This window comes from Vigna angularis, chromosome 7 (genome assembly GCF_016808095.1).
Source record: "Vigna angularis cultivar LongXiaoDou No.4 chromosome 7, ASM1680809v1, whole genome shotgun sequence".
NCBI classification, from domain to species: Eukaryota; Viridiplantae; Streptophyta; class Magnoliopsida; order Fabales; family Fabaceae; genus Vigna; species Vigna angularis.
The window spans coordinates 25,837,609-25,860,812 of record NC_068976.1 but is presented as its reverse complement, the minus strand read 5'-3'; the positions used below and the strand labels follow the sequence as shown (position 1 = coordinate 25,860,812).

Genomic DNA, 23,204 nt, shown 5'->3' with positions numbered 1-23,204 from the left:
AATGAATAACACATTTTCTCATTTTTGTCTTTTTTATATGGGTTTTTGTTCTCTCTTTTATTTCATACTTTTTCTTCTTGAAGATGAAGCATATTAGCCGGAAATGACGTGGAAATGATGTAACTGAGAGTGAAGATTTAACTTATCTCTCCTTAACGAAACTATTAAAATTAAAAACCTTGGAGAATTGACATATTTTCTTAACTTAGAGGTTGCTATAGAAATAAAAGTAAAATTCATTTGTGTCAAAAAGAAATATGTTATAGATTTTCTTGAAGACACAAGGATGATGAATTAAGCTCTAGCCATTAATCTATGAACCACAACCTTCCTGGTTATGTGGGAGAAATCCTTCTTGATCATTCCTCCCGTAAGAGACTGATAGGAAGGTTAATATACTTTACTAATACACGACCTAATATCACTCATGTTCAACATCTAAGCCAATTTGTCTTTGCACCAACTAGTATACACCAACAAGTTGCCATGCAAATCCTAAGACATTTGAAGAAAACACCAGTAAATGATATCTTTCTTGCTGTCAACGGTAAAGCTTAATTGAAGGAGTATGGTGACTCTGACTAAACTGGATGTGCAAAGACCAGAAAATTTTTCACAGTTTACATTGTATACTTTGGAAATTCACCTATTTCACGGTGTTTGAAGAATCAACATACTACTTCTAAGAGTTCTTCCAAGGCTATAAAGCACTTGTTGCCATAACCTGTGAGATTCAGTGGTTATAGAACTTTTTTATGATATTGGAATCAATCATAAGAATCATGTTGTCCTTTACTATAATAATCAATCGACCATTCAAATTGTCTCTAATCAAGTGATGCATGAGAGAACTAAGCACATAAAGATAGATTTTCATATTGTGAGGGAAAGGATTAATAGTGGTTTGTTGAAGCTGTTGTATCCAGCAAATCACTGCTAGCTGACATTCTCACAAAATCTTTACCTGCTATGAATTTCAAGAGTATATGTTCCAAGCTAGGAATGCTAAACTTGTACTTCAAGTTTGAAGGAGGCTCTTAGCTTTAATTGATTGGTTATGCTTTTATAATTATCGATTATGACAATTCTTTATATATAAACCCACCTTTGTACCTCTTCAACAGAATAAATAATACATTTTCTCATTTTTCTCTTCTCTTTATCGTTCATCTTTCTCTCCTTTGTTTCATACACTTCTTTCTTGAATATGCATATATAATGTGTGTTGGATATATGCAACAATGATGAAACTCTCAAGGAAAATTTAATGTGACATCCAATAACGAATGTTTATACACTTTAGATATTATATATTAAACATAAAAATCAAGTTGTGGAATAAACTGCAAAATTATATGAAAGTTTGTCTGCATTATTTAATCAATAGAAAATTTGTGAAATTCAACTATTAAATAGATTAAATGCATATTTTATAGAAGACTATTTATTAAAAGTGGAAATTGAATAATTTTTACAGTGTGTAAATGTTTCCTAACCCTAAAATTTTAGAAAACTCAGAGAAAGCAGTCTGCCAGAATCTGAGTTGGTGTGTGGTCTGAGAAATGACTCCAATAATGACAAAAATGTGCTGAGACACGCAATTTAAACAATTTTGAAATGTGTTTTTGATTGATAAGAGGACCAAAAAGGACTTCTAAACAATGAATGAATGTCCCATCTACTTTAAGTTGTCCCACCAAACTCTATTAAACACATCAAAATTAAGTGGGATGAAATATCATTCTAACTACATTTTTTACACATTGTACACGCTAATAGAACTCAAAAATTAATCATTAAGTAAAACTAATTATGTTATATCCTTTTTTTACTATATTATGATAATGATCTTAACTTAAGGTTTTGTTACGTATAATAGTAATGAATATACCTTTTTTACAAAATAATTAATTATACTGAGAAAAGGCACTAAACAAATATATTTAAAAGGTTAGCTTCCTGTCATATCCGGCAACTTTAACGGTTGGACTTTCTTCACACATCATCTTATTCCCTCATGAGTTAAACATACTCATGCATAATATTTTATTATATAAAAAATAATTAAATATATTATTTATTATACGTTATAGTGTTTTTTTGCAATATCTATAGTCTAATTGTACATAGAATGTGAATTTTTCTCTGTGGTTTTATTGGATTTTAAAATATTGTTATTAAAGATAAAATTAAAAAAAATCTATACATTCCAAACAACAAATACCTTTTTATATATACATATATGTGGTTAGAAAATTATTTCGAAGACAAATTTAATACTTGATGAAAAATTGAAAAGAGACTAAACTCAAATCATTACTTCGATTTAGAAAGCAGTGTGTCAATCATAAAACAATTAGAACCAGTGAATCCTTTATCTCAATTTCGAGATGACAAGAAGGTATCCAAATTAAAAACTTATTAATCTACATTTAAAATCCAAAAGGAAGATTATACAATACAGAAATTTATGATGTTCGGTACACAGGCTAGCATCCATCCATTCATACATACATACAGATTAACAAAATAAAACAATTAATCAATCATAAAGTCTCATAATGATAATAATGATTAGCATAACTAATCTTTTACTGTATGAACGTTCTCACCACCTTCACCATGTGATCCATCAATGAAAAAGTGGGAGACACAGTGCCGTCATTCCCCGCCAACACCCTGTACTTGTCCTTTCGAGTGAAGTTCGTGCACTCAAACCCTAGCGTCGCCGCTAGTATCCTCTGCACGTAGTTAGCCACGTCATGTGGACTCTTCCCCGAAGAACAAGTCGCTTCTACCGGCAACTGGTTCAAGAAAGTAACCTCGTACACCGGTCTAGGGTTCATGAAGAAGAAAATGGGGTCCAAACCCTTCCAACCTCTCGCAGTTGTGGCGTGGAAGAACCCTACCCTGTAGTTCATGGCCACGGGCACTATCCGGTCAGTGAGTTCAGCGAAGAGGGCACTGAACCTCAAAAGGAAAGGCTCGCGACATGTTGTTCCTTCGGGGCACACTACTAAGTCACCTTTCGATAACTCTCGTTTGATTTTCTCAGCGTCCACATGGCGTGTTCTCGTGAGCCTTACGGTGGGAATGGGAGAGAGGATCTCCGATAACCGCGAGATGGAGTACGTGACCGCCGGGATTTTGCGGAGGAGGACGGAGGAGAGGACGACTGGGTCCATTAGGGTGCGGTGGGTGCAGACGAAGAGGACGCCGGCGTTGCCGCCGGAGGGAGGGAGGGGTGGTTTTCCCTTTACGATGACCTTGCCACCGAATAGCCATGACATGTAGGGAATGGCCCAAAAGGGTAGAATGGAGCCAATGGCGATGCGGATAATGGCGAGTACAATACCCACCGGAATCCATAGTAGGATCAGTAGGGAAGTGGACGGCGTTGGCCGCTTCACAAGGCGGCCGTCGTGGAAAATCACCGGAAGCGGCCGGAGCAGCTGGTGCTCGTAGTTTTGGCCTGTCAAATCTGGTGGATGTGATTGGTCCTGCATGTAATGAAGGAAAGTACTTAGTATATATACGTAGATTAATTTTAGTTTACATTATCTACCGTATAAAGCAATACAATTTATTATATCCTAAATTAATAAAAGTTAGTACTAATATTTTAATATAAAATTAACAAATTTTGTTTTAACACCAATTAGTTTTGTTTTAATTTTGGTATAAATATAAAAAAGATATCAAGTTACAGCATCATCAATCAAAAAAATATCATAACATTGCTAAAAATAAGCCCACGAGATAAACAAAACGTCATTTTAAACCACTAGACCGACTCAAGGGTGAACTAAAGTTGCAACAATTTGTCCAAAACCTTAAGCTAAAAGCTAATTATATACATAGAAAAATTCCCAAGGTGTTGATCTAATTAAACCAGCTAAAACCTAAAATAAAACTGAAATTCAGTTATTGGTGATCAGTGGTGCAACTATGTATAGTATTATTTTATTTGAAAATTTGATTATCTGAATATAATATTTTGTTATTAAAAGAACTGTGAAATGAATGTGAAAGAGAAATAGGTGTGAAGTTATTTTCCAATTCCTATATAGATGAAGAAAAGTAAAGTGGGTATTGGTTTCCTTTTCCATGCATATGTTTGATTTGATAGTGTAATGGGACTTACCATAACCAAAGTGGGCGCGCCATTGTTGAGAAGGTTGGCGACCCTTTGAGAAATGGTGTTAGTGGAGTCAGCATGGAGAAAACCAGTGGCGAGGTCAAACCTATTGAAGGAGAGTTGGGTTCCGACGACCTCATCTGCGTGAAGATGCTCCTTGACGAACATCTCCACCATGATTTTTGGCGTCTTCGTCACCACAATCCTCTTCTCGTAAGAGATGAACACCTTCCACTTGTCCATGTCGAGATCATCCATGTAGAACTTGGGCAAAACTGCTCTTGCCACGGACTCAATCTCAGACTTGGGAACCCCCGCCACAGCCACAAAGATCATCAACTTGAGAGACGCATCGTCCATGCCAACCATGTCAAGTAACCGAATCACAGGCCATAGCGCAAGCAACAAGGCGAAACGAACCAAACCTGATGCTTCAAACGCTACCAACATGAAATAAGAGAATGCATCAGAGTCCTTCAGAAGCGTGCCTTCTAGCTGAGACACCACAGACTCCATAGTATGAACGATCTTTGTTGTTGTGCAGTAATACTGTTTGGTTTGTGAGATTTTCTGTGTTTGAAAGTTTGAGCTTATTATAAAATGAATTGGTTTTTATGGTTATGACTTATGTATATATATACAAAGAATAAGGAAAGGGTGTAATTTATTTGACTGGTCTCTAACACAAAGCAGTTTAGCTGTTTCACAACCACTTCTCTCCACTTGGCTTTCTTTGTCTTAGCTTTTGGGTGGATATATCCGCGAAGAAGAATAGAGCATTAGAAGCCACGTTTATACGCAAAGATTGATGACTTAACCTCAACAAATAATGGTACACGCTACTTTTTGTCTTTGGCCATTTAATTAAAATTAACGCGTCTCTTACAGTATTTTTAGGTTACTTACCACTACTTAGAATAAAAAATACGTATCTTTTGACCAATTTTATTTTTGTTTAATAAGAAAAAATATTTATAGCCTCCTACGACTGTTGACTATTGTCTAGAGTACCATATACAAAGCTGAAATAATCAATATGGCTTTGCATTTCAAATTATCTTAAATTAGCAATAACACTATTTTTGACGTATTGACGTATATCTAAAATCTTGTACATACTTACAAGACTTTGAACCCTTTACAAAAGGTACTCTTAACCCTTTAAAGTCTTAAAAAAAAAAAAATATATATATATATATATATATATATATATATATATATATATATATATATATATATATATATATATATACACACAGACACACACACAAAATTGGTGTCATTTGTTTTTTTCAATTTTACTTGCTTAATTAATGTTTTTAAAATTTAAATAATTGTTCAAAAAAAAGATTATTTTTCAATTTTATTATTTTAGTAACTATTTTTTGAATTCAAATAATTATTTTTTTATTAAAAATTACTTACACCTTTATCATTTTAGTAACTACTTTTTCAAAATTAAAATAATTACTCCTAATAAAAACATATTTGCACAATATTACTTATAATGTTTTTTATTTCAATAACTAAAATTTATTTATTTCCATTATCAGAACACAACAAAATTTATTATCAATTCACCCATGAAAACACATGCTAAATTTAATTATAGATAGTTTTTATTTATTTTGTAAATTATTTTTATTTATTTAGTAGATGATTTTCATTTATTTAATTTTAAAAGTTAGTTAAATTAATAAAAAACGGGGGTTAAATTTAATAAATTAGTTAAAATTAAACAAAACCGTAACTTAAAGGGTAAAAGTGAAAAAAAAGTGAACGTCAAAAAGGGAATCTCTTTTATATACAAATTTAGATACTCGCTACATTTGTGTACATCAAAATATATGCATAAATGAGTTTATTACTTTTCTTTCAATATTTTATACCATTATACGTTTTTAGTGTCTCATATGTAAATTATAATATTCAATTTGATTTTAGTTTTTTAAAACTAAAAAAATATGGATCATATCTTCTACAAAGAATTAAGAAGACACTTGGAAAGCAAATAATGATTTTTATTTATTACTACTACATAAAATTGTTACATATACTAGTGCAAATTTTCCTTTTTAATTCATCTTTTATTAAAAAAAAGAAAAATATAAAAATGTAATGGCAATTTTGAATATTTTACAAACTTACGGTTCCGATTGTATTGTATTTGAAGTCATATATTCATTTTGACTTCGATTATAAAATAACCGAAATCAAAAGGTGTTCAAAACTTTTAAAAAATTTTAAAGTGAGATTTTGTTTCGATTCTCAAATAACCGAAGTCATATTCATAGATAGTTTTGATTATTGCAAAATCAAAGTTGAATGGTGCATCAAAACTTTCAAAAAATTTCAAAACTTATGTTACTTATTTAAATAATTTATTTAAGAAAAGAAATATGACTTCGTTTGTATGAGAACCAAGGTCATATACCCTATGACTTTAATTTTTCCAAACCCAAAACCATAAATTTGAATAAATTTTTAAAATTGTCAATTTTTTTATTTAAATATTTTATTTAAGAAAGGAGATATGGCATCACTGTGAGAAAATTAAGACTATATAATTTTATGACTTCAATGTTTCCAGACTTGACGCCATAACTGAAATTATTATTTTTTTTGTATTTTACTCGCAAGCATTAGGTTTCAATTTTTAATAGAAGTGAAATCATAGAGGTATTATTTCTTTGATTTTATAAAGGATTAAATATGTTTTTAGTCCCTTAACTATTAAGCGATTTTATTTTTCGTTCCTCTTTCAAAATTTAATACACTTTGATTATTCTTTTTAAGAAAACTATAATTTTTCGTCCTCCAAAACCAATGACATTAAAATTAGGCTGAGCTGCCTAACGGTGGTATGCCATGTCATTTTTTTCTACCCTGAGTCAATTTTTCCCAACTTTTCTCCCTCCCTCTCACTCTGTCTCCTTCCTTGCATCTCCGTCCCTGTACATCGCCGTAACCTCGTCGACCAAACTTCCTTGCATCATGCATGCTCACCATGTTATCCTTCTCCCCCATGATCCCAGACCAAACCCTCCTAAGCTCTTGCATATGGCCACCCACACCAAGCAGCAACCCCAAATGGACACACATAGTCCTAACATAGGTCCCAGCCTCACACGAAATCCAGAAAACAACTAAGTGCCTATCTGGGTCATACTCAAGGAGCTTACTTTCGTAGATGGTCCGGATGCGCAGTTGACGTTTAACAGCGGAGGAAGTGCTTGATCTAGGCGACGACCTCATGAGAGGAAGGGTTGGCGGGCTTGTCGAGGTTGATGACGCAGTATTTGAGGTATTCAGGGAGGGGGCGTTTGAGGGGAAGTAGCCGGAGGGAATCAAATTGGAAAGAAGAGCTTGAGAAGATACTATGGAAATTGTCGTCGGTGGTCATTTTCCTCTGAAGCACAATTGAAAAGAGATTTTGAACTATTCTTGGAAAATGTTCTATTCAAACAACTAAATTCAAGGAACTGTGTGTTTTATTTTGTATCTCCTCAAGCTGTTTACAGTTCAAATTAAAGATGAGTAAGAAGATTAGTTGCTTCCAGATTTCAAAGGTTAATTTGAGATAGTTTATAGTTTTGACTCTTTAAGTCAGGTTTGGTTCTCACCTGTTTGAGTAAAACTTCATTTTCCAACATAGTTTTTTGCTCCTGTAGATACATTTGGAGAACTTATTAAAAATACAACTTATGAAAAGAAAGTTGTATTATAAATTCTCTTCAATTAAAGTATAATCCATTATTATTCTACAAACATAAAGAAATAATGACTTTGAACAAATGAACCTGTCAAATTTTTCATTTAAAGTTAGGCTTTGGTAGGAATATAGTACCATAAATATTGACTTTTTACTGGCTATGTTGTGGACGGTGGACGTGGATGAAGATGCAAGGAAGGAGACGGAGGGAGAGGAAGGGAGAAAAGCTGGAAAAGATTGACTCAGTGTCAGAAAAAAATGATGTGGCACACTACCGTTAGCCAACTCAGCCTATTTTTAACGTAGTTGGTTTTGGAGGACGAAAAATTATAGTTTCCTTAAGGAGAAGGATCAAAGTGTACCAAAGTTTGAAAGGACGAAAAATAAAATAAAATCGCTTGATAGTTGAGGGACTAAAAGCATATTTAACCCTTTTATAAATAATTAAAACCAAAATTTTGTCGAGGATAAATTTAAGTGAAATTTTTACGAAGTTGTCATTGTTCTTTTGTCTCAACAAACACTATTTTCGAAGAACCTAATTTGCTGCTTTCTCCATGTTGCATTGCCTCGTTGTAGAAAAGTTTCATTCTCTTCCTATTCCACTTGTGTTTCTCTCTTCTTTCGCCACTCTCTATCATTGTTGTTCCATTCCTGTAACCACGGCTATAAAAACGGGTCACCCAACCCAACCTAGCTTGGCCCACCACAGGTTGTCTACTTAGTGAGTCAACCCAATCCGACTCATTTATTAGCGAGCCGAACAAATTCAAACCTGGTCTGGTCCACGACGGGTTGGTGGGTTAAATGGGTTGGCTCATTGACTCACTTAATTACAAGTTTTTTTTAAATTAAAAAAAATTACAATTTTTTTGTAATTCAAATTTAAATAATTTCACTATAAAATGATGTTAAACTCCAAAAACAATTCGAAAAAAAAAATTAACATACAACTCAAATGTAATCCAAAAGCAAACCCCAAAAATGAATAAAAGTTTATAATAATAATAATTTTTGTGTCACTTATCCATTTATAAGATTAGAGTCTTGGATGGGTAAATTTATAATATTTTGCTCTCTTGAAACAACTTTTTCTTTATTCTCTTTTATAATACAATAAAAAAAATGTTAACTAATAATATTGAAACACAAAATAATAAATAATTAAATTAAACTAGACACGTTTGTGAGTCAATTTGGCTCACCACAGGTTTTACTCGGGTGAATCGGGTTTCAAGTGAGCCAAGTTGAAAATCAACTCATTAAAAAAATTTATTTTTTTTCTAAATTCAACCCGATCCGAACTGGTGGTGGACCGAGTTGGCCGTGAATTTTAATCCATTTTGATAACACTGTCTATAACTCCACTCATACACTTTCATGCCATTGTAGGTCACCAGTTTGGAAGTTCACACTCCTCCCTGTCAACGCTCTCATTCTTCCATTTCCCTCCTTACAAAGACATCACCATTTTTATCGTTTTTCCTCCTCTATTTCTACCACCGTGAGGTTCGTTCTCTTCTCCGATTGCTTTTTTTATTTATTTCATTATGTTACGGTTTCTTTCTAAATCACGTGTTTTGTGCTGTCATTCGTATTCATAATACTGTATTATGGTTGCATTGTGTAGGTAGTGTTTTCTTGTATCCAAAACGTCCTTCTAAAATGTGAACACATGCGACACGTAATAATAAATATTTTTGGATTAGAATATAAAATAATCAAATAAAACCGTTTAAGAAACAAATATTTTACTAAACAATGATATAATTATTTATTCTGTTATACTATAAGTAAATTGGAACGATATCTTATTGGTGGTCTTTCTAGTAATCCTCTGTCAAAACACTAATCAAATTATAATATTTTGATGTTGTTACATCTTTATCTAAATCTTGTTAATGATTATTTTACAATTTAAAAATATTAACAAATCGGAAGAAGTCTCTGTAAAACTAAAGGATAATCAAAATGGGTAAATTTAATTTTATATTTGATTTATTATTTTTGTTTAATATGTGAAAATTAATAAAGTTTAATATGTTATTTCGTATTGAAAAATACATTTCCAATGTGTATAATAATTGATCACATAATATAAAAAGATAGTTGATTATGGTGTTTTGCGGTGGTTTATTGGATAGTAATACAAAATACTAGTTTATTACAATACAACTAAGATTTGTTTTGTAATTAGTTTCTCATAAGATTCCTATTAGATCATATATATTCTATTAATTTAGATAATAATTCATAATATTGATCTATTTGAACTGCAAGCCTTATTAAAATTGATTATTTAAAGTAATATTAAAATATAATTACAAATGGTTGGAAAGCAACAAACTTAAAGTCTTGCTCTTCTCCTATTCTTTGTAAGAAAAGATTTCTTACAACTCAACAAAATGTGGAAGCTACCAATTTTTTGGAGATACTTTTATATTGAAATAAAATATATTCCATAGGTCTTCTTAGTATTTCAACTTGTTGAGTTTTCATTAGTTTGTATAACATATGTTGTGGTAAAATCTTTCCTTACTTCAATCTTAGTTGTATTTTTGAGGAAGTAGTTTTCTAATTTTTTTTAGTGTGGAAGAAGAGTTTCTATAATTTTCTTTTAAGTGTCTTATGTAAGTCTAACGTTGAGTTGTGTTTGTTGATTTCTGTATAATTTTAAAATGTAGTTATCACATTTTAAAATTAAATTTACGAAGAAATAAAGTTTGACCAAAAGGAATTATAAAATCTTGTCCCAATGTTTCGGCTTGGAAGTTATGTGATAGACTTTAAATTTAACAATGGTTAAAGTCAAAGTTGGTAGGAAATATGTTTGCTCCTGCTAAAAATGGCTTAAGCCAAAACAACAGGTTTGGTGTCACTTTTTATCAGGATTTAGCAAAAGAATTGAAAGTAGGTCAGAAAATATACCCCAATACCTATCTTCTAAACAAGTATACGGTTGCTCAACTCCTACATGACCTTCAGCTAAAATTAATTGTTTCTATTATATATACCTATATTCCCAAAAAAATTTACAAACTTATTTTAATTATTCAAAACTGATCATTTTTCCACATTGTTCCTTTTGAAAATTTTGATCTACAAATTAGGTAAGGTTGATAAGAAAATTGAAATCCAATGCCCTTTTGAACTTTAGAATTTTATTTATTTGGGTGCAATGCAATAGGACTACAAAATTGAATACAAATAGTTTCATTTGTGGATGACCATTAACATCCAGAAATATTTATTTTATTTTTTAAATTTTTGTATAAAATTATTTAAAAATAAATTTAGATAAAAAATATTTTTAAAATACAATTCAAATAAAATTACTATTTAAAATATTATTACAAAAAAAAATTAGTCTTCTTGAAAAACAAATTTTTATAAATTCATCAAAACATAAAATTTAAAAAAATGATTTTTTTTTTAAAATAACTTCAAATTCATTACTAAATAAAGAAAATAGAAATATACAAAGTTCAATTTCAAATTACTTTGTTAGTATTTTTCATTAATGATTTTATTTTGATCATTTAATTAAAAATAATAATTAAATAAAATTTACTAATAATTATCAATAAGTCAAATTCAATATTAAAATATTAAAATATTTGAATCCACTCTATTAACAAACAAATAATTAAATACACCTAATTATTATCCGAAATATATATTAAAGATGTTGATCACAAATTTTATCTATAAATATGTATGTATAGATTTTAGCCATCCTGGGAGAGAGGATCAGGTGGAGAAGGTTTGCATGGGGTTGGGGTTGGCGTCCGCGTGGAGGAAGGACGGGGGAGGGGTGCGTATGGAGAGAGGAAGAAAACAAAAAGAAGAAGATGAGGACAAAATAGTCTTTTCATCGGCCTATGGGAGGGTGCAGGGAGAAAATATGGAGGAAGAAGCGCCCCAATTTTTAATCCCCGCACTAAAAAAAGTTCAAAATACCCATCCAATATTGTGTCTGAAGTATACAACGTAAACAATGTTGTGTCTGAAGTAAAAGACACACACAATGTCTAAAATTCAACGTGAACTCACCGCATTATAACAATTATGTCAGTCAATTGATCCGCAAGTGATTCATACAACTACAAATGATGAGGAAATATATGGTGAGAATATCATGCGTGTTAAAATATTATGTTGAAAAGTTATTCTTCATTCCGTCTGCAGTATCAATGTATGGTCAAATTTAAGCTGAAAAGAGATAAAATAAAACAAGTTTTACCTTTGTCCTCGTGATTGTTCTAGCTACCATCTTGAGAAAATCTATTCTTTCTCATCCTCCTCAACATCTTGTAGGACAAAAAACCAAGGCTTTTCATTTTGGAATTCAAAACCCTTAATTCCTTGTATATCTCTGTACATTGTGGATAAGTTTGGTTCCCGGCATAAGAGACTTCAACTACATTGCCTAAGGATCTTACTTCAACTGCTCCTTCCCATTTTCCAACATTTGCAGCCATAATGTTTCAAATTAGGATTGACCCCACAACCTGAATGGCTACAAGCCGACAACAATTATACAAAGGTAATATGGGCAGCATTTACCCCTTCGGCTTGCATATCCTTGAAAAGAGCTTCTTCTCCATGCCCATGAATTCCAAGAGAAGATATTATTGCATTCCAAGGGACTGAGGTTCCCGAGGAATTTCATAGAATAGAGACGTTGCATCCTCTAACCTCCCACATTCTCCATACATCTCAATCAGGCAGGTAGCCACAGAGACATCCAAGTAGAGACAGGTCTTGATTAGCCTCCCATGAATTTTCATTCCTTGCTGCAAAGCTCCAATTTGGGAATATGATAGGAGAATGTTCACCCATGTCCCTTGGCTGGGGATTATGAAATAACACTAAACACTATACTTTACAGGAGGTTTGAACAGAGTTTAAAATTTTCACAACTACTGGTATGAGTTAAATGGTTTGCTGGTAGTTTTCAGAATTTTAAGAAGTTATTAGCTTTAAGAATGATAATGAAAAGAAAATATTTATACCGATTTACTCCAAATTAAATTATGTATCTTAAACACTTTTAAAGAGTTTTATTAATCTTTGAAAATATTACTTTAACCACTTTACGATAAGTATTACCATTTCTATTTTTACACGGGTTTAATTCATTAGATGAGATTTATCACTCTTAATTAATATATAATAACTATATGGTTTAATTCCTTTGAATTAAACACAAACACACAAATATTTTAAATCACTTTTGATTCTAAACAACAACAAAGTACTTTTATGAAAAACAAGTATAAATAAATACTCTTTTAGAGAGAATATATTTGTAATACAAAAGAATATCTTTTAACAAAGATTTTTTTTTCAAAAAGCTTTAGAGGATACAAGCAAAAGAGAATATTGACGGCGTAAGAGCAATAATGATTCTTAATTCTCATACTCCAAGTTGGTCAACTTCTCTTAAAGCTCTTGGAGTTAATAGAGGCCAACTTGTGTTTGAGCATGTAAGTTTTCAAGTTCGGCATCATAATGTTTGGTCTGTTGGTTGTTTGGTTTGATGAATGCTTGCAATTGGTGTTGAAGAGATCATTGGGTCGGATCCCATCTTGTAAAAATGTTGGACTTGGGTTTGAGTGGTGACCATGGATAGGTGATTAGGCCAAGAAAATTTTTTATCAAGACCCCATGATGTACACCAAATATTCTTAGTGGATTTTGGAATGTGTTCTTCTAAGAAGTGACAAGATTGGAGAAATCCAAATATGTGTGGATTGGAAAGTGGAGAAAGATTCACATGCAAAAACTATTCGATGTAGTGATGATTCTCCAACACTAAAACAAGAGATCTTGATGTATAAGAAAAGTAAGTATGAGTTTGAGTGTGTTTTTCTAATCTTATGATCTTACGACTTTTATGTGATTTAAATAAGAAATATATATGTTATATTGAACTCTTAAAAGACATTTAATGATTATTTAAAAATAATAAAAGTTGTCAAGATTTGAAGAATGGATTTGTTGGGTTTAATGTGACATATTTGGATTGAGTATGTGCATATAAACTCTTACAAACATGGTAATTATTTGAATTTGCTTTTTATTTATTTTGCTTATTCTTTTCTACAACAGATTATTCGTTTTTTTAATTCCATGAATAATGGATGGAAAAAGTTGGGATAAGTTGTATTGTATTTCATTTCACAAGCTAAAAGTGTTTAAAACAAAGATGGGACTCTGTTTCAAAAAAAAAACTGAAAATGAACCATTCATTATTTTTATTATGGATGATGATATGTCCCACATTTGGTTAGTAAAAAGTAGGTTAGATTGACCTCCCCACATAAAATTGTGGATTACATTTTTGTCGATCCTATGTAACTTTTGATTTGCGGGTCGACTTACATAAATTTTTTATTAACTTTATTTTAATTTAATTAAATTAGTAGAAATAATAATTTTTATAAATTTATTTTTTAAAATAAGTAATATATATTATTTTATAATTTTTAAATATTAGCATATTGAAAATAGAATGACTTTAAATTGAAATGAAACAAGGGAAAAACAGAAATGAGGGTTATTTTTAGATGGACTGACCACACATAAACAAATTACTTTTAGATATATTGGAGAATAAATATTAATAAACAAATTGCTTATAGAAGAAAGACTTATATTATGTTGATATAGTCAAATTTTAAGAATTTAAATCATGCAGACTATATAAGATAAATACAAGTTAGCCCATCATTAACCTGCGTGAGTTACAAATTATACGTAACAAATTTTCATGACTCGTTTCTTCTTAAAATATTTTTTTTATGAGATAAATAAAATTAATTCAAGTTTATAAAATGAATTAGTTTAATAGATTTTAATTATAAATATCACAATCAAAGCTTTCATTTCAAATCCCTTTAAAATTAAAGGTTTAATAGCCAATTTAGTCCCCACTTTGGTTGAAAAATCTCAATTTAGTCCCTTGTTATAAAAGTGTTTTGAATTAGTCCTAACTTTTAAAATAGTGGGTCAGATTGGTCCTTTCTGTTAAATATAAGTTAACAAAATTAATGGATGATGATGTGACACAACTTAAAGCTAACGAGGGACCAATCTAACACACCAGCTTTAAGCTGTGTCACATCATCATCCATTAATTTCGTTAACTTATATTTAACGAAAGGGACCAATCTGACCCACTATTTTAAAAGTTAGGACTAATGCAAAACACTTTTATAACGAGGGACTAAATTGAGATTTTTCAACCAAAGTGGAGACTAAATTGGCTATTAAACCAAAATTAAACTATTTAAATGATGTATTGCACATATTTCAATGCTACTTTCCCAAGCATGAGTGATACGGTTACTCCCACCCCTTCAACATTTATATAGGACAATGAATATATCCTCAAATACAATTTCATTTCAAATATATAATATAATTTATTATTTTATTATTTTATAAAAAATAATTAATAAATTTTGAAATATTAATATAATTTAAATGACAAATTTTATAATGATATTTAAAATGATTTTATTTAAAAATTATATTTTGTTAACTAAATAAATATAATATATAAATAACTCCTGAAATTTTCTCCTAAAATTTATTTAAGTTTCAAATTAAAAAATATGCCTATGCGAAAACTTTGAATTTTATGATGAGTTTTTATCTGCTTAGTCCTTTTTATATTAAATACTTGCTTTTCAATGAAAACTTAATTCAACCCTTTCACAAGTAAAGTATTTTAAGGCAAAAAAAAGTCAAATTGATACACAATATAATAAGAATTGTGTACAACTCTTTTTTGGTATTAGGATGATTTATTTAGCAATAAGAGATTTTACACATCCTGCAAAAAGTTGCAGGCGTTACTGGGTGCATTTTTATGACACTAAGCATGTGAGCCTCATTCATGTCTCCCACCGAAACAATTGCTAAACAATAATTAATTTACCGACTACAAGTAAATAATTAATTAGATCGGAATTTTACAGTTTTATATTAACATTATTTTTGTCACTTGGATTATTTTCCTTTAATTATAAATAATATTTATTAAAACTGATTTAATGTTTTTTTATAATTTTTTCATATATAAACTTAATTGGTAATTTGTTTCTTATATTATTTTTGTTTTTATATATGATCATTTAATTAAGTTCTAATATATTTTAAATAAAATCAATTTAGTTTATTTAGTTAATTTCGTATTAATACTGTTTTTAAAATGTTACGTGTTAAAATAAAAAAATGTCACAATCCAAACTATGTGAAATGTGCCACAAGTCAATATTTAAAAAATACTCAAAACAAAAAATATCAAAAAAAAAAGTGTTAAGATAGAAGATGGTCCAAAAGAGTTCCAATTATAAGAGATACTAAATGAATTATCTTGAATGAATCCTATAATAAGTATAAGGGTTAAACATCTTTTTAGTCTCTCATCTATTATGCGATTTTAGATTTAGTTCTTCTTTCAAATTTTAGTACACTTTGATTTTTGTTTTTAGGGAAACTATAATTTTTCGTCTTTCAAAACTCGCCGTTAAAATTAGGCTGAAATGGCTAACGGTGTACCACGCTGTAAACTTAGAAACTCTCCCTCTCTCCATAATTACCGTCCCTTCCGTTTCTTTTTATCCTCCATCACCAACGTCGTGAATATCAAGAATTTGTGAGGAAGAAGAAGCGGAGGAGGAGAGACACCAGCGTAACGACACTTTTTCTGGTGGGAGGAGGAGAGACACCAGCGTAACGACACTTTTTCTGGTGGGAGGAGGAGAGAGGAGGTTTGATGGCGGGAGGGAGGGAGAAAATAATTTGATCTTCCTGACGTTGGTGATGGAGGATAAAAAGAAGCGGAGGTGGCAGTGATTGTGGAGAGAGGGGGAGTTTCTAAGTTTACAGCGTGACACACTGTTAGCTAGCTCAGCCTAATTTTAACGGGGTTAGTTTTGGAAGACGAAAAATTATAGTTTCCTTAAGAATAATGATCAAAGTGTACCAAAGTTTGAAAGAGTGACTAAAACTAAAATCGCTTGATAGTTAAAGGACTAAAAAGATATTTAACCCTAAGTATAAATATTTAATTACGTTTTTTCTTAATAAGACGGAAACATGTAATGTGGTATCAATCCACGTATATTTGTTATCCACTCATAATTATGTTTTTTTTATAATAATTATAAATTATTTTTATTTTAATATTCTAAAAAAATAAATAAATAAATTTACTAAAAAAATAATTATTATTAAAAAATTGTTTAAATTTAACTTCATATATTTTATTTATTTAGACCTATAAAACGGAAACTACTTTTAATGAATAATTTGATTTGGAATATATTTTAAAGATTTGATAAAATTAATATATATATATATATATATATATATATATATATATATATATATTCACAAGTATTTTATGGATATTCTAGGTATGAAAAAAACAAAAGGTCCATAAATATTTTTTTCATTTTTTTATCATATAGAAAACCAGACAGACTTTTTTTTTATACACTACTAGTACTTTCCACCTGTTGTCATTTCTAATTTTAGGATAAAAGATAACCCAAAAGATATTTTAACATAAAAGATAAGTCAAATTTTAACACCTATCATATTTTAAACTATGTTAATACTAATTTAAAGAAATCATCAAATTAAAATTAAAGTTAAAGTGGGAAACCAAAATTCATTGGATCAGAAATTTACATGTATAAAGTAGATGAAGGAAATATCTTTTTTTTTCAGATTGATAATAAACTTTTAGCCAGTATAATCATGTGCACTTGGCCCACAAAACATAAATTAGATTCATTCACTTTCCTTTCCACTCCAAACACCCACCTCTCTTATTGAGAACATGTCCCATATTACTAAAACTATATTACTGGTTCAGAATATCATAATTGAAATTCCAATTGAATGTTAATGTACAGTGTTAAGGAATTTCTTATTTAACACGTGTTTTTTTTAATAGCTCAAAAGAAGTTATTACAAGAGGTTAATTGAGAAACACATTGTTTCAGCCAAGTGAATAAGACCAGAACTAGTATAATAACCAGAGACTACACAACCCATATTTGCTTACAAATCATGACACCACCATGGTTTCAGCCAAGTGAATAACTCATGTAGCGAAAGAAGGAAGGTTTAATGTTCTTTTTCTACTGTTTTGTTATTAACAGAAGCAATTTGGTGGTGAATATTGCTTCATATTGGTTATCAACTTAAAGGCAATAAAGTTTTTCAAAGGACAACCTATGTTGGATATTTATATTTTATAACCAGAACCTAACAGTTAGATTGTGTTTTACCTTTTACCTCCAAATATTAAAAATTATATATTTTATATATTTATAAAATAAAACTTAAATAAAATTACAAAAAAATATATAAAATTTAATATAAGTAAAATACAATATAAACTAAAATTTAATTTTAATAAAATTTAATCTAATAAAATATAAATTAATTTTATTTTAAATTAAAATGAATTAAATAAAATATAAATTAAATTATTATTTTTATTTTTTGCGGGTAACAGATACCCACAGGTTGAGTAGTATAATACATGCACCTGACTCGTTTATAAACGAGTATTAAAATACTCACAGGTATCAAGTACCTATTGCGGATTTTATCCGCAAGTATCCGGGGATGCAAATTTTTTTGTCATTCTTAGACTAGACTATAGGATTTGTGAAAGGTTACGAGATGTTCAAAACTTTTGAACCTCGATTTATAATGAATCAATCTTCACAAATTTTCACATTGGTTCAACATAAATATATGTGGTTCACTTAACTTTCACTAAGTTCCTTAATCACCAATTAACTAAACAATGTGTTGTTTGTCAAAATTTTGTAATAATATGTGGATTATGATTTATTGAGACCTTCATCACCTTTTAAGTCCTCGTGTAATATATACTGTTACAAAATGTCAATTTGATAGAATGCGTTTTATTCTTTCGTGATATACTTGGTTCTTCATTAATTATATGACATTGTTGTTATCACAATAGGTGACAACCTGGTTTTACATATTGAGCTTTCTAGCTTGACTCCATAACTATAAGACTTCGTTCACTTATTTGGTTATGACAATATATTTAACTTCAATTGGTAGACAAAACCACTACTTTGTGTAGATTGACCTTCTAACTAATAGTAATGTCATGTGCATATTCACAAAGTTTGTGAGACATTTTCTCATGTCTATACACCAAACTCAATGTAATGTAACTCTACAAATTCTTTAAACAAAGTGTTTTTTATATAATTTTTAGCTCCATAATAAACTAAAACTTCCTAAGTAATCCCTTCAAATATATGAGTATTAAGAATTTGCTAGTATAAGATTTTACATGAATTTGTTAACAATACTTAAATTATAAGCATGTTGACCATTATGCACAACACAAATCCACAACACAAATCCACAACGCTTGCATATGGAATATTATCCATACGAGTTTGATGTCTTAAGAGACTATTTATCACTCAACCTATAATGTAAAACAAGAGATGTAAATACAAGTTCCAAGTTGTTAAGAGTTTTTTTGAGGTGGATCTACTAATAGATGCTTCAAATCTCGTAATTTAATGGTTTCAATCTTTAAAATCTTTTTATCAGCTTCAACAATCCTTTATACTAAAATCTTTATTTACTTTAACCTTAACCTTTCAAACCTCATGCTTGTTTTTTTTTCTAGTTATTATGATAAAAAAATTATATTTTAAGAGTTTTTAAAAACATGATTCAACTTTATTTTTATTTTTATGTTTTATGCAAATCATAAAAGTGACAATGAAATTATTGTAACCATGAACAATTTTTTTATGATGTAAATTTTATTTTAACTTTTAGAAACAACCTTTCTTTTTTTTTTGCTTTACTAGTGTAGAATTTAGATATTATAATCCTAATTAATGGCAATTTCAAAGTTATCGATTGCAAAAAAAATGTGTTCAAAGTTTTATAAATAAATCAAAGTTTTTTTTTTTATGATAGATGACTTAAGATCCTTGTAAAAAAAAGAGAAATGATGATGATTTCCCACAAAACCATCACTATATGTCAAAAAATGAAATACAACAATAACTTTTTGCAAAATTGTCATTGTCTCCCTAAAGGGTCAAAAACACAAAATTTGCAAGTTCAGTGGTGGAACGCGACATGGGTTACTGTTTTAGGGCTCAAGGTTCACTATTTGTTGATGGTGATGAAGACGACACATTAGGACTTGTGATGGAGACACGGTTATTGTTTTGTCACGGGTTGGTGTTAGTCTGTTCTAGTTTTGATTTGTAGGTAGCTATGTGCATGGAGGAGGTGCTCACGGTGAGGTTGTGAATGAACATGGTGGCACAACTTGAGTTTGGTTTTTTTGTAGGTTTTGCGTGAACGAAGATGGTGATGACGATGATGCGGCCAACGATGGTGTCATGATTGTTGTGCCTTGGTTGTTGTTGTGGTGGTTGACAATGGTCTAATGGTGGTTGTGTTATAATATATTATTATTATATTGTAAAATATGAAAACATTGTTGCAACGTTAGTATTTGGCAACGTTAAAATTCATTTCATAATTGCCAACGTTAACTTTTTAATGGTTTTTAATTTCTTTTATTTATTTGATTCTTTTCTAGCTCTATAAATAGAGAACTCTTCCTCCATTTCAATACACACCAAAAATCAATCTTCTCTCATTCTCTTCTCTTTTAAGTTTCATCATTTGTCTCTTTCTTTTCCTAAAAATATTCTGGGTTATTCTTATACTCTGTTTAGAGTTCCTTGCTAGTTCTGAGATCCTCAGACATTCTGAGAAGTTCCTGTTGTATCCTGGGGGACTTGCACAACACATCGTGGATAAGTTCTTAAGGACAGTGACTCTACACGCCTTAGGAAATATTTTTGTCAGCTTTTTACAACAATCTTAAGGACTTATGGCTGGCATCAACAACATGCCTTCAGAGAGCCAAACCATTGCTTCCGGAACCAAGACGGTCTTCGCAAAATCGCTTCCGGACGTGTCAAAAATCGAGATTTTCTCTGGACAGAACTTCCGACGCTAGCAAGAACGCGTTTCCACCCTTTTAGACATGTACGGAGTTGTTGCTGCTCTTTCATCTCCGAAGCCCGACTCCACTATTCCTTCAAACTCAAAACTAGTTGAAGAGTGGACTTACGCGAACAAGGTATGCCGACACACTCTACTTAGTGCACTTTCTAATGATTTGTTCGATGTGTACTATTCCTACAAGGAAGCAAAGGACATTTGAGACTCGTTGATTCTTAAATACACTGCCGAAGATGTCGTCAGACAAAGATTCGTCATAGGAAATTACTACCGTTGGGAAATGATTGAAGATAAGGACATAAAAACTCAAATCAATGAATACCACAAGTTGCTCGAAGATATCAAAGCAGATTTGTTTAAGAAATTCTGATCGAGAAATTGCCGTCATCCTGAACAGATTACAAACAATAGTTGAAACACAGGCACAAGAAAATGTCTCTACCAGAACTCATTACACACATAATAATTGAAGATACCAACAGGAAGGAGTCTGCTACTACAAGGGCCAAAGCTTTATCTGCGAAAGCAAATATGGTAGAAGGAAAACCTGCTCCAAAAAGGTACGAATACAAACCTGATCACAAAAGGAAAAATAATTTTCTTAAATCTCGTCCCCATGAATCTAAACCCACCTTTAAAAAGAAAGGAAATTGCTTCGTATGTGGGAAGTCAGACCATCATGCACCATAGTGCAGGCGTAGAGCGAGAAACGACAATCCTCATAGGGCCAATATAGCCGAAGGAGATGACATTATTGCTGCGGTCGTTTCTCAAGTGAATCTGATGACCAATGTGAGCAAGTGGGTGGTAGACTCTAGTGCTACCAGGCATATCTATGCAAACAGAAGTGCTTTTACCTCTTACACTAGTGTAGGGGATGGAGAAGAACACGTCTACCTCGGTGATTCCAAGACCACTCCTATTTTGGGAAAAGGAAAAGTTTTTCTCAAACTCACATCTGGAAATACTCTGGCCTTGAGTGATGTGCTACATGTGTCATCAATCAGAGTTAATTTAATCTCTATAGCACTATTGGGAAAGGTGGGGGTTTAAGTGTCATTTGAGTTTGACAAGATCATCATGACAAAAAATAATGTGTTCGTGGGGAAGGGATATTGTGATCAAGGACTCTTCATTCTAAATGTTTATGAAAATATTAATGAATCAAGTTCTTCTGCTTTTATTGTTGACTCGTATGATATATGGCATGCTAGATTAGGACATGTGAATTCCTCGTATGTTTTGAAATTACAACGACTAGGATTGATTAATATGCATGATAAACAGAGTAGAAAATGTGATATATGTGTAGAATCTAAATTAACAAAGAAAACATGTTTTTCTGTAGAACACCAGACTGAGTTATTAGGGTTAATTCATACTGATCTAGCTGATATGAAACAAACCATGTCTAGAGGAGGTAAAAATTATTTTGTGACCTTTATAGATGATTATTCTAGATATACCAAAGTTTACTTAATCAAACATAAAGATGAAGCCTTTGATGTATTTTTAACCTATAAGGCAAAAGTAGAAAATCAGTTGAATAAGAAAATTAAAAGGATTAGATCAGATAGAGGTGGTGAGTGTGTGCTTTTTAATGACTATTGTGTTAAAGAAGGAATTATCCATGAAGTGACCCCACCATATTCACCTGAGTCTAATGGAGTAGCTGAGAGAAAACATAGAACCCTTAAGGAAATGATGAATGCTATGCTTGTTAGTTCTGGTGCACCTGATAACCTTTGGGTAGAAGCCTTGCTTACTGCATGTTTTTTACAAAATAGAATACCCCATAAGAAAATCGGTAAAACTCCTTATGAGTTGTGGAAAGGTTACCAACCTAACCTTAAATATTTAAGGGTGTCGGGGTGCTTAGCTAAGGTGATGTTACCTGATCCTAAGAAAAGGAAAATAGGATCTAAAACCTCTGATTGTATGTTCTTAGGTTATGCTGAACATAGTGCTGCCTATAGGTTTCTAGTTGTTAAAAGTAACATACTTGAGAAAAATTATATAATGGAGACGAAAAATGCTGAATTTTTTGAACATGTGTTTCCCTTAAAGGTTAGTGAGATGTCTCAACCTGTTGATGATAATGATAATAGTAATACCATAAATGAGGATTTGAGAAGAATAAAAAGGCAGAGAAAGGAAACTTCCTTTGGAGATGACTTTTATACTTATCTTGTTGATAATGATCCAATAAGCATTATAAAAGCTACTAATGCTCCTGATGCAAAACAGTGGGGTAACGCCATTAGGACTGAAATT

The 23,204-nt window shown here is 30.9% G+C and overlaps 2 protein-coding genes across 2 annotated transcripts; both read right to left on the bottom strand.

The window, feature by feature from the left end:
- Positions 1-2,402: 2,402 nt before the first annotated feature.
- Positions 2,403-4,850, bottom strand: LOC108337351 (glycerol-3-phosphate acyltransferase 5). Its single transcript, XM_017573856.2, has 2 exons — positions 4,145-4,850; positions 2,403-3,500 (listed from the first exon to the last, which is right to left on the bottom strand). Exons 1-2 carry the CDS (start codon positions 4,652-4,654, stop codon positions 2,592-2,594), a joined length of 1,419 nt encoding a protein of 472 aa, XP_017429345.1. The 5' UTR covers positions 4,655-4,850; the 3' UTR covers positions 2,403-2,591.
- Positions 4,851-7,009: 2,159 nt separating this feature from the next.
- LOC108336594 (H/ACA ribonucleoprotein complex subunit 4) lies at positions 7,010-7,393 on the bottom strand. Its single transcript, XM_017573064.1, has one exon. It carries the CDS (start codon positions 7,391-7,393, stop codon positions 7,010-7,012), a length of 384 nt encoding a protein of 127 aa, XP_017428553.1.
- Between the last annotated feature and the right edge of the window lie 15,811 nt (positions 7,394-23,204).

Excerpts from the sequence above, each read along its gene's own strand:
- LOC108336594 (XM_017573064.1), bottom strand. The coding sequence starts at position 7,393 with ATGAGGTCGTCGCCTAGATCAAGCACTTCCTCCGCTGTTAAACGTCAA.
- LOC108337351 (XM_017573856.2), bottom strand. The coding sequence starts at position 4,654 with ATGGAGTCTGTGGTGTCTCAGCTAGAAGGCACGCTTCTGAAGGACTCT. Across the intron at positions 3,501-4,144 it reads GCGCGCCCACTTTGGTTATG|GACCAATCACATCCACCAGA; the intron begins GTAAGTCCCATT and ends CATTACATGCAG.